This window comes from Crocuta crocuta, unplaced genomic scaffold (genome assembly GCF_008692635.1).
Source record: "Crocuta crocuta isolate KB4526 unplaced genomic scaffold, BGI_CrCroc_1.0 scaffold194, whole genome shotgun sequence".
NCBI lineage: Eukaryota > Metazoa > Chordata > Mammalia > Carnivora > Hyaenidae > Crocuta > Crocuta crocuta.
The window spans coordinates 2,444,084-2,456,634 of NW_027530084.1; the positions used below are offsets into that span (position 1 = coordinate 2,444,084).

General features: G+C 39.6%; 1 protein-coding gene across 5 annotated transcripts in view; it reads right to left on the minus strand.

The window, feature by feature from the left end:
• The window catches only part of KLHL32 (kelch like family member 32), a 113,831-nt gene that overhangs the window by 76,621 nt on the left and 24,659 nt on the right, over positions 1-12,551 (minus strand). For 2 of the 5 annotated variants that reach the window (XM_077764732.1, XM_077764730.1), the window contains exon 1: positions 10,103-10,250. In XM_077764732.1, coding sequence (XP_077620858.1) covers positions 10,103-10,180 — 78 coding nt within the window. In that variant the 5' untranslated portion in view covers positions 10,181-10,250. Of the gene's footprint in view, positions 1-10,102; positions 10,251-12,551 lie in introns of those variants that run through there. The other 3 variants (XM_077764733.1, XM_077764734.1, XM_077764731.1) reach the window with 3 other exon arrangements.

Sequence of the window (12,551 nt, forward strand, 5' to 3'; positions counted from 1 at the left end):
GTTATTTAGGAGACAATTCTCAAAGGAAGATATCTGGCAAAGGGTTCAATCACAAGTATTTTCTGAATCTATCCTCACTCTCCTGTCACTTTCTCAAGTGCCCATACTCTGCAGCGGTCACGTCACTTCCTGTGCACAGGCACCTCCAGAAAGCTTTACCAAGGACTGACACATCGCCATCTGCTGAAGGGCTAGTGCTTCTCCCAGAGTGCTCCTGGCTTTTTAAGGCATGACTTCCTCTGCTTGGCAGGCAGGCTGTGTACTGGCCAAAGAGGAATGACTTTGGGATACTGAACTCACATGGCGTTGAAACAGGATTTCCTAGCTGGTTCACAGAGCATGGAGACAAAAAGCTAGCCAACCTAGTCGAGTGCCTGTTCTAACCCCCACAATGCAAGACATGTGGAATTGATCATTCTAATGCACCACACAGTCCCTCTACAGGGCCTAAATCTCACATGAAATGAGAAAAGCAGAAAGATTATTCAGGGTACATGGCAAAATCATCTCCTTTGCTTAGTATTTACCCTTTATGTTTGCCTTCACTCAAAAGAGTAAAAACTCCCAGAAGTAGGCAGAATAAGAAATTGCTCACAGTCCTCAGCAGGTCCCGTGTCATTCTTACAGCCACAGAGGAATGCCTAAAGTGTATTTGCCTCTTAACGAAGTGCCATCCTTTCTGGATGGAGAGGTTTAGTTTTACTTTCAGCTGTGAGTAATTTCCCATTGTGATTGGCTGACTTATAGTCAATTTAGTATAATTAATGCCAAATTACATTGTAATTCACATAGAATTACAAATTAAAAGCTATATTAAGAGCAAATGAATTAATCAAAATTAATGATATTATGCTCCCTTGTTTTAAAGTGTTAATAAGATAGGTCCTTCTAAAACGTTTAAACTTCAGAGCACCATCCATCACTCCTTCAATTACCTGATTTCCTTGTGTGGTCAGAGGAGGCATGTGGGCATTTCTCATCAACAAGAACACACGCAAAGAAGATGCGTGCGCTCAACCTCCAGCTTGCAGGGCACTCTTTGGCTTCTGTTCTTGAAGCACCAGTAATATCTGTGTCACTTACTGACACTGACTTGTAGACAGAGGGGAGCAATGTCAAGAAATTTTTTTTTACATCTATCTCTAGAATTTATCAAGGATTTCTTTATTCCTAAGACAGTTTTTCTTCCTGGCTATGTTTTGTCTACCAGGACATTAAAGCCAGCTTGCGTTCCCCCAATAACTTGCCATGCCAGGCAACAAAGAAGTGGTCAGACAAAGGATTGGAACTTCAACCCAGAGAATGCATTACTCTGTATTGTGGGCACAAAGCCAGCCTAAGAATTATCTTTATCTATGAATACTGCTGACGATTATGATCTATTCTAGAATGGCCACATTTCTCCTCCAGATATGACACGTTGAGGTGTTCTTTATTTTTACTTGAAACAAAAGTTCGGGAGGCGGGTAGAAGCAGTGGGTAAGGATGTCAGTATTCAACAATGAACATCAAGATGGTTACATCTCTTTTGAATGCAAATAATTCTGAGCCTCTGAGCCAATCCATGGCTAACTTTAGATCCTGTCCCCTAGAATGCCCAGAACAGGAAATCTCTATGGCCTCCATGGCCACTGGTCACTCAACTGGCCCAATAAGGATTCCCATAGAAATAGTCTGGGATGCAGGTTATAAGACACAGACTCATGTCTTCTGGAAAGGGAGTAGTATTTATCAATTCCAATAAATTATTTTTTTCTTCTTTTCTGTCAAACCCCATATTTAGGCCATCACTGTCAATTTCTGCTACATAAATTTATAAATTGTCAATATGTTTTGTATAAAACAAAGATAAATGATTAACCACTTCCATTCATTGTATCCAACCTCTAACAGCCTACAGATTTCCCACCACACATTCCATATAGTTGCAGAAATACAGTAGCGCTCCAGGTTCTTTTTCAAACTGATTTAAATCCCTGGATTGGATTTTAAGTTTATTTATTTATTTTCAGAGAGACAGAGACAGCATGACTGGGAGAGGGGCAGAGAGAGAGGGAGAGAGAGAATCCCAATCAGGCTTCATGCTCAGTGCAGAACCAGACACGAGGCTCAATCTCTCAACCCTGAGATCATGACCTAAGCCGAAATCAAGAGTCAGATGCTCAACTGACTGAGCCACCCAGGTGCCCCTCTTGATTGGATTTCAAAGTGATCTCCCTAGGGGCCTTCTCTTTATGCTTCGTATGTCCTCACCTGGGCGTTGAAGGAATGAAGGCATGCAAGGTGGTTCCCTACCTCTGCCAGAATGCTCTATTCACTTCTCATCAAACCATCTAGAGCCTGAATTTTCCAGGATCTGATAAAGACTCTCAGAAACATGTTCTTGCCTTGCTGTTATTGGAGTCATTTTTGCAACTTCCCCCCAAATCATACAACAGGTGAAGATAAAAATTGGTAACTTATTAGGAAATGTATACTGCTGGATTGCTTATTATAAATTAACATAATGTCTTTGATTTAGGGAAGTCATATCATGTACTTTGAGTTTCTGTTTTCTTAGCGATTTGGTATATTTTGAGAGAATACATTGAATCTATACTGTGAATTGAGTCAAACATTTACCCTCTGTGAGCTTATGTTTCCTCACTTGTTAAAATTTGGGTCATATTTGTCTTATCAACTGTAACAGGCTGATGAGAGACTCAAATGAGATTATGTAGGTAAAAAATCATTTTAAAATGTAAAGCTCTCCAGGACTGTAAAGAGTTATTATTGCTATTATTGTTGATGAACTTCTGTCCCTAGCCTCAGGGTTTCTCATATATAGCTTATAGCTGGGTTTTATTTTTAAATCCCTGATAACCCAGGTAGCAGCGATATTACTGCAGGCCACCAATGCATAAGTAATATTCTCCAGCCATCTTTTTCCTTCTCACAGCAGCAACAACAAAGAATCAGTCTGGAAACAACATGAATCACAGTGAAAATTAGAAGCAGGGAACATAAATATGTCATATCTCATAAATCACCTTGTTGTTCTGTTGTGCTCATTTAAAAAAAAAAAAGAGGAAAAAACCGATTAACTCATGGGAACAGCGACACATGAATACAAGTTAGGTCTCCTGTAATGTCTGATAATCACTGCCCCTCACAGTTATTCGACAACGCACTGCTCTAGTGCCGAGGATTAGCTGAAGCAAAGTCCCTCTGAAATGAATGTGCCATGCATCTTGCAAAGGCACACAGCCCAGACAAACAAGAGCAAGGCCACCAGTCAAGCTCCTCCGGGATGCGTCCTCACAGAGGAATTGGCTGCACATACATCAGGATGAATGACTAAATATACATTCTGGCAGCTTCGAGGACCAAGCCCTGAAATAGCAGCATTGCTCAGTGTCCAGCCGGGGGCCCTCAGAGGATAAAACATCCACTGGGCACAGCACTATTTGGGATGCGAAGGAGCCACAGTTTATTCTCCTACCGTCTATAAGAGGGAAGTGGAGATACCTTCATTACATTTGTGGAAAAAACTGTATGTGGCTGGGAGGGAATGCCAGATGTTTCAGGAAGCAATCGAGAAATGGTACACATTTAGTTAAGTTAAGGAATGGAAGCTGAAAAAATGAGATACCATGAAGATACCCAGAAAGTACCTATGTGAAAAAAAATAGTAATGACATATGCATATATGAAACTGAATTGAGGAAGGATGGGAATATAATGAAAGATTGCAGTTTTGTTTGGGGATAAAAGTTTTCAGGCTACAGCCATTTCATTCCACTTCTAGTAACCAAAGTCCAAGTGTTAAAAGTGAGAAGTGCTATTCAAAGAATTTCCTGATTAAATGACCACCCACAGTCTGATTTCTTGGAGGCTTGGACTATACCACATGAACTGACAAAGGTTTGCAAAGCTGTCTAGCATGTATGTACAATGAATACGAGTTAACAATGAATAAAGCTCTGAAGCAAAGGCAAAGGGACACTACGTAGTGCTGAAATGTCTAAAGAAAATCATTTCATTTTTCAATGTATCCAGAATATGTCAACATGCCCCAAATTAGCAAAGAGATCACCGAACTAGTGGGCACAGGTCATTCCCCACTGGGAAGGAATCAGGCATGGTGGCAAAGAGTAGCAGGTGGAAAGCTTCCCATCAGATTCTGACTATGATCCATGAAAAGCAAGGCCATGTCAGTCTCTTCTACCACCACTGCCCAGAACCCATCACAAAGTAGTATTCAGGAGCACCTAGTCAGGCAGGGTAGGTGCTCAATAACTATTTGAAATAAATGAAGGAATGAATGAAGTGCATGTCATGGAGCACGGAGTCAAAACTGAGAACATGACACAGACATGGAGACATGTAGGTTTGGCCATTATCCTTTCAGTCTGTGGGCAGCACAACAGAGAACAGGAATGGTCAAGCCCTTCCAAATTTCTTTGAAAGTCACAGGATGAATTTGATGCACCTCTGTGTCATTCACTCCCAAGTATTTTTGAGCTTCTATTTATTTTATTTTATTTTATCTTATTTTACTTTATTTTTAGTGTTTGTTTATTTTTGAGACAGAGAGTAACAGAGTGTGAGCGGGGGAGGGGCAGGGAGAGAGGAAGACACAGAATTGGAAGCAGGCTCCAGTATCTGAGCTGTCAGCATGGAGCCCGACACAGAGCTTGAACTCACAGACCATGAGATCATGACTTGAGCTGAAGCCGGATGCTTAATCAACTGAGTCACCCAGGTGCCCCTATTTTATGAATTTAGAAGCTGTGGACCAAGGTAGGAAGAGTTCAAGAATTAGAAGACATGAATTTGATTTCTAGCCTTGTTACCTCAGGGTTTTCCATTTGTACCACACAACAGCGAAGCAATGATAACTGTAGAAGCATTCTTGAGCTGGGATATGATATTCAAATATGAAGCATTATGATAATATTGTTTAACATACAGTAATGTTTGACATCCTTGCTTCTCCCTGGCCAGAAGTACATTTGGGTGAATTTATATTATAAGAGGTAAAAGATGAAAGCTCTGTACATCGCTAGTGTCCTCTATTTTCTAATCATAAAGGGACAGTTGCTTTCTGTTTGGGCTCACCTTCTGGGACTCCTTTTAAATCAAACTGTAAGTGGGAAGTTTTGTGGTGTAGATAAAAGCCCAGGAGGGGCTTGTCAAAAACAAAAACAAAAACCACTGCATCTGAGGTTGTTGACTAGTCTAAATACTATGTGACTCATGTCTCTAGAGATATAAAGTAAATGTGTTATTAACAGTATGACTTATAGAAGCAAATTTCCAAAAGAAGTGCAATGAAAAATGTAGTTTTAAAAGGCCAAGCTCATTTTGTATACCAATTTTCCCTAGAATAAATCCAGCCTCATGTAGGAATAGTAGCAGGATGTATTCTAATCCATTCAATACATTTTAACATGAAAACTGTACACTATTGTTTTTATTTATTATTTATAGACAGCAAGAGACCAGTGTTTAAGGCAAACACAACAGGCATAGCCTCGGGCTCTGGGGACACATAAAGACAAATGTAAACATGACTATCCCTAACCCCAAACCAGGTGACTCGGTCCCTCTAGCCATACTGAAGCGGAACATGACCAGGATAAAGGAGACTGTCCTTGCGAAGTTCTGATCCTCTTTCATGTCAGTGATGTAAACACTGAACTGTTTGGTCAAAATACAAAAAGGAGGTGCCCTCAACCCAAGGTTAATAAAGAAAGAGAGCATTTATATATGTACTGTCCTTATAAAATAGTTAAGTCTTCTTCAGTGAAAGTAGGAATCAGTTAATAAATTAATAATTGAAGGAAGTTCAAAGTTCTCTACATTTAGAGTTAAAAGTAAACTAAATCTCTCTAACCCAATAACTGAATATTTCTAGAAAGCTTTTTACCCCAGGATCTACTTTTTTTAATGTTTATTTTGAGAGAGAGAGAGAGACAGAGACAGAGAACACGAATGAGCAGGGGGAGGGGCAGCAAGTGTGGAAAAGAGAAAATCCCAAGCAGGCTCTGTGCTGTCAGCACAGAGCCCAATGTGGGGATTGATCTCACGAACTGTGGGATCATGACCTAAGCCAAAATCAAGAGTCAGATGCTTAACCGACTGGGCCACCCAGATGCCCCACACAAGGATCTACTTCTAACACTGTACTGAGCACGTAATAGGTGCTCAAGATATATCCTTTTTTTTAATAGTTTTTGTTTATTTTTGAAACAGAGAGAGGCAGAGCATGAGCGGGGGAGGGGCAGAGAGAGAGGGAGACACAGAATCCGAAACAGGCTCCAGGCTCTAAGCTAGCTTTCAGCCCAGAGCCCGACACAGAGCTCTAATCCAGGAACTGTGGGATTATGACCTGAGCCGAAGTCGGACACTCAACCGACTGAGCCACCCAGGTGCCCCAGAAATATTCATTTTTATTTTCACAAACTATCTTTATCATTTTAAAATATCCTTGTTTCTGCTACTTCAGAGATGAAATAATAACTCAGACAGCTTAAAGAACAGTTTAAAATCATAAGGATCCCTCCCATTTGGGGCAAGGCATGGGAGATGAAAACGGAGTTAGCAAACCTGTATTCTGCCTAACACTCCAGCACACTTTTAGGCACTTCATAGGTGCTCAATAAATACTGACGGATGGAGAACCAACCACACCTTCTCCATGTGCTAGCAAATGTAAGAATTTATAGCATATTCAGGCTTTTTTCTGTAAATTGTACCCTCGTGGGAAGTAATCTCCGAGCACTCATTCTGGTAAAAGAATCTGGGGTAGAAAAGGCAGGGAATGCATTTTCCTCAGGAGAAAATGGATTAGCCAGCACTTCCTATGAAAATGAAAACAGACCCAATATGTGGGAGTGGTATGAAATTTTTTCATTATTTCACTCAAGTTTTATAAGAGGACCCCGGGCTCAGCAGTCTGAAACTGTATGTTGAACACGACAGGAAAAATTTAACAAGACTCTTCTGAAACAAAGTCCTACGTTAGAGCTAAAACCCAAAAGCCAAACAAAATTGGTGGAGATTTGCCAGGTCACAAATGTGCGTGACCTCACACCCCACGTTTCCTCTCAGCTGATTTGCTCATTTTTAGTCTCCTGTTTCTTTGAGCCCCATAACCAATTTAGTGTCTTTCATCTGGAACCTAGAATCACTGGCCTTGAAACATCAGGCCAAATTGTTAAGCTGAACTGAACTGAATTTTTTTAAAAGCATTTTTCTGAGGGTACTTCTATGCCCTTATACACTAAAGTCTGTATATGGTTCCAGTCTCTACATTAGCCTAGGAAATAAAGAGAAGTTATGTAACAGGCCAAGTAGTTTCCAGCCAGAAAGGGAGGGAAAAAATGTCTGTGGGGGAATGAAGAAGCCCTCTGTGAAAGAAGAGACTTAAAGTTTAGAAAGGTCAGACGGGGAAAAAAAAAAAAAAAAAAAAGAGCAGGTATAAGGCATAATCTTGGATTTTCCAGGTTTCCAGATCCACAGAATGTTTATTACAGCCTGCAGCACATTTTATCAGGAAAGGAGGTGGATAAGGACAGCAGGAGAAAGTAAAAAAGAGTTTGTTCAATGAGGATAATTTGAAGGTTCTTATGATGTCTTCAGGGACAGAGGCGTGAAGTCTCGTGAATAGCGAAAATTAGACCTTTCACCAAAAAAAGGGAATGTCCCAGATAACATTATTGGTTGATAGTGGAAGAACCACATGTGGAAACGTGTGTGTGAGTGTGTGTGTGTGTGTGTGTGTGTGTGTGTGAGTGTGTGTGTTCACTGGGCTCTCACAGAAGTTAGTAGTTGCACATATTAATCAAAGAGCACTACCCCTCCGTCCCCTTTTCTATTACCTGTCCTACTTTGTGTCAATTTCCTTCCTCCTCCCCCACACCCATTGCTTCACTGTTCTTCTTTAAGACATGGGATGGGGATTTGTCAAAGTCAATGAGCACTTTATTACAGTGAGAACGTTCCGTAATGAACAATTCAGCAATTTAATGAGATTCTGTAGATCTGTCTCCAGCCTGTCCATCAAGATTCACTTCTATAAAGCACCCTGACACTAATCCTCTGGCATACCCAATCTTCACTCTGGGCTGAATATTAGATTCTTCCATGGTATATTGCATTACTAGTATAACCTCAGCAAAAATGATGAACTTAACTATACTTGAGGCAATATAGCTGGTCTGATTTAATTTTTCTCTATTGAGTTGAGTATGAAGGAATTACTTATTTACTAAGATAAAGCAAAAACAGTTTCTTATTGCCTGCTGAACGCCTAAATTGATCATATTTATGTGAGTCTTTTAATTCTTTCTTGAGGGCCAGATATAAAAGATATTGCCTGCAGCACAAAGCAGTTTTTAAAATTCTACATGATAATATTAGTAACCTTTCGAGAGGCAATTATGATAACTCTTAAGTGAACAGTATGGAATTTTTTTGGATACTCAGACATCTGCACATTACTACTCTGGCATTCCCTTCGACCATGTCATGAAAAGAGACAGAAGCCACAAGGATGATCGGCTCAGGTCTCAATTCAGTTAGAAATAATTATATACAGAATTCATTTCAAGTCTTTCCTTTTTCCCTTTGGGAAGTGAAGAAAAATTTGGCAACCCCCCCACTTTGAACTGACCAGAAAATGTTGATGATTTGTGTTTATGGGGGAGAACCACAGATATTAAAATTCATACCAAAAACTCGTCCTCACCAACTTTTGACTCTACTTGAACAAACATTATCAGAAATACCTAAGAAACAGTAAAAAAATATGGCTTATATGTTTTCCTTATATTTTCTTTGTCAAGTCAGCATAGAATACTGCAGAGATGAAGGCAGGTGTCTGCAGGTCTGGATTTGTAGGCCGGCTCTGCTCTGTAGCCTTGAGCAAGGCACTGAATCCCCATTTTGCTCATCTGGAAGATGGGGTGATAACAACCGTCCTTCAAACCTGTTGTGATGCTAAGTCACTGAGTTTATAAAATAGAGTCTGGGTCCTGGAAGGCCCTCAGTATACCATAGCTCTTGTTACCCTCACTGGTGGGGCAACAGTAAAAAGGAAGTTGCTGATTGATGTAATACAAAGAAAGAAATAAAGGAGAAAGACATCAGGAAAATTATCAGTCAGTTGAGTCAGATGCTGGATAATAAAGAGCTACCTCTGACCATGTTTGGGCCTGAATTGGAGTTCTCTTTGAGTGTCATACCAGGAATTTACTGTGCTGTCAGCTAACAGAACACTTCATACTTTCCCTTGTATTCTGTATGTAAACAGCTTTCAAATCATCATGAAATCTTAAAGGGATGCTGCCCCAGTAGTAGCCAGATGGCTAGCCAGTGTTCAGAGAGTGAGGTAGACAATGTTAAGAGGGTAAGATGGGCTCTGACTGTTTCCCAAAAACACCATGTGGATTCTCAAGTAAAGTCAGTGAGGATGAGTAGAAAAGGATTTAAATTGAATGATCGATTCAAAAATACAAAACATCCTCCCATCCCCTAGACAGAGGATATTTGAAAACAATCCTATGTCAGGTGGAAAGGCAGGGCTTAGGAAAATAGCAATGAATGCAGAATGAACTAAGGAGGGAGGTTTTTCCACTGCAGTGCAAAAGCTTCATTTCATTTAAGGTCCCAGCTGCTCTCTGCTGCCACAAAGAAATGTTTCTGAATTGTTTACAGGAAAGCCCAGAATCTATTCTGATTTCATTGGTCTTAAACATACATAAATAGCACTTGACAATCCATTTTTCTCATACTCAGTTTAAGAAACTATTTTTATCAGGAGAAAAAATTCTTGACTCTTCCTGACATAACTCCCCCTCTTAGGGTTTTGGGAACCGCCAGCAAGGGTCTGAGGAACCATACCTATGATTCCCTGAGTTAAGCTGAGCAGAAGCCGAGGCCTTGGAGCCTCAAGGGCTGGTGTTCTCCAATCATTTGCCCACCATGACTGCCAAGACTTTGGCTCTTAGGAGAACCAAACAAGACAGAACAGTTATCATTGTTCCTCAGCTGCTCAACTTTGAACCATTCCATGCTGTCTCCCTGCAAAAAGAAGGCCCGTGCAGAGTGTCCTTACCTGCCAGATCTGCTTTTCACTCAGGGAGGTCAGGCGGTCACTCTTCAGAACCTCCTGGAGCAGACAATAAGGAAGCATTAGAACGTCTTCTGGGCGACTCTTCAGGAGCTCAGACAGATGTTTCACTAAGAAATCGATCACTGCCTTCTCCAGCAAAGTGAGGTTAAAGAGGTCAGCAAGTCTGTACAGATCCAAGTAATTAAAGCTATTTAATTCCTGGGTGCCAAAAAAAAAAATAAATAAACAAATAAAATAAAAATGGGGGAAAAAAAGAGCTCTTAGAAATTAATCCAAGAAAGAGCAGGCAAGAAACTTAGGCTGATTCACTAAGGTTTGCATGACAGGCATGGGGGAAATGGGACTCTACGGATAATGTAAAAAAAAAAAAAATCCCTTAATTATAAGACCCTGGCAGAGAACTGTTGTTCTAGAAGTCATCCTTTATCCTGATTTTGCCCCTCTTAAAACCCATATATTTAAAGACACCTTAATAAAGGAGTTGAAAGGAGTTTCTGCTTTCACTGACTGAAATGTTACTTTGCAACTTTTTAAAAGCATTTTACCAATGAAGAACACGGATTTTTCTACCCTTACCATATTTTACAGCTCTTAGGCAGTAAGTTTGTTCTACTGAAGAAAATATGAGTGCAGGTAAAGTGGTAGTCGTGACACAAACTATATGAAAACAGACTGACTCTACTCTCCCCCAAACTTCAAATTAAGTACATCTTTAAAACAACCCATCTTGACCCAATGGAATTAAAGCACAGATTTTTACATGTAAGGTTTCAGGAAATGAAGGAATCTCACAGAAAAAATTCTTGCCTTGAATAATTCTATATTAAACCTACCTAAGATGAACAACTTGTAAGTGTTCTTTATTTTTTGTTAGCCTCAAAAGTTCAGAGAGCCAATGACAATCTTTCCTTCTTTTTCAAAGAGCTTCTGTAGCCATGCTCAATCTGGAGGGATTTTTCCTGTGTGAGCTTGTAGTCACAACTCTAAAAGACTGCTCCCAGAAAGCCAGGACTCCGGTGCAAACTTTGTTTAACTCTTCAAGAATCACAGTGGGCACACAGGCTTTTTGATAGAAAATTTACCTATTTCAAGTAGAATGAATGTCCTGTTTTCCCTCCGTTATTAACTTGAAAAGTTTAATATGTGAGCAATATTTTCCAATAGCTTAAGGAATGCAAAATACCAAGAGACAGCTATTTCACTCCACTAATCCATTTAAGTAACTTTCAACATATTTTCCCCTTTTCTAATTATCTCAGAATGTTAAGAACGCTTTCTAAAATATTTATATTCTATTTGAATGTATTTTCCTCTGTAACATTTGAAAGTTTAAAGGAGTGTGTTCTAAATTTGTGCTGTGCAACAGGGTAGCCGCCAGCCACAGTGGCTACTGAGCACTTAAAACGTGACTAGTCTGATTTGAGAGGTGCTAAACGTGTTAAAGATAATACCAAATGCCAGGAATAAGAAAACCAGAATGTAAAATATCTCATTAATAATTTTATATTGATTATATGTTAAAATGATATTGTTCTAGATAAAGTAGATTAAATGTTATTAATTTCACCTGTTTCTTTTTACTTCCTGTAAATGCAGCTACTAGAAAATTTAGAATAACAGATGTAGTTCCCATTAAATTTCTATAGGACAGTGCTGTTCTATGTAATAAAATGTTAATAAAGAAGTTGCAAAACAGTTCATTGAGTAACAGCTGCATCATCACCACAGCTACTTGACTTTTTTTTTTTTCCACGTTAGATTCTATTTCTTTGGGTGGGAGATGACACTTTAATATATTCCAACAGGGAGTCAAGCTAGATAACTTCAGGAATCAGCATAAGATTCTGGCTCTTAATAGCTCTATTTGCCAAAACAATTGAAAAGGAATAAATGCTTCTCTTTAAAATAAAGTTTATTACAGATGATCACTAAAATCTACTACAACTCAAATATCTGTATCCACTCAGAGCCATTCAGGCAAAATACCCTGGCTTCCCATTCAGAAGATTTTATCAAAAGAATATTGAAGATTTTGACTCTCACACCAATTATTTCAAATAATGTTTAAACTTGTTCTCCAAATCTTACTTTTTAGGATTGGTAAATTTTACACTGGAAGGAAAGAATGTATAACCCTTGCTTCCATATAGAACTTCAGGACCAACTCCTAGGGATGAATGTTGTTTCTGGCCGATACATCTATGAAACAAGTTTAACTGTTCAGGGTCCTGAATATGACTTTAGTGTCCCAGTAAATCACTCACTCTGCAGTCCCCCAAAGGCATGATGGATACAGCAGGGGTAATGTCAGTGCTTTTCAAGTACCCCAGGCAATTGCCCAAGGCATGGCTCAAGGTCCTGAGGCAGCGTCCAGCAGCACTGCACAGACAGATGAGCATGCACAGAAGTGGAAACAGCTAAACTCAGCAAA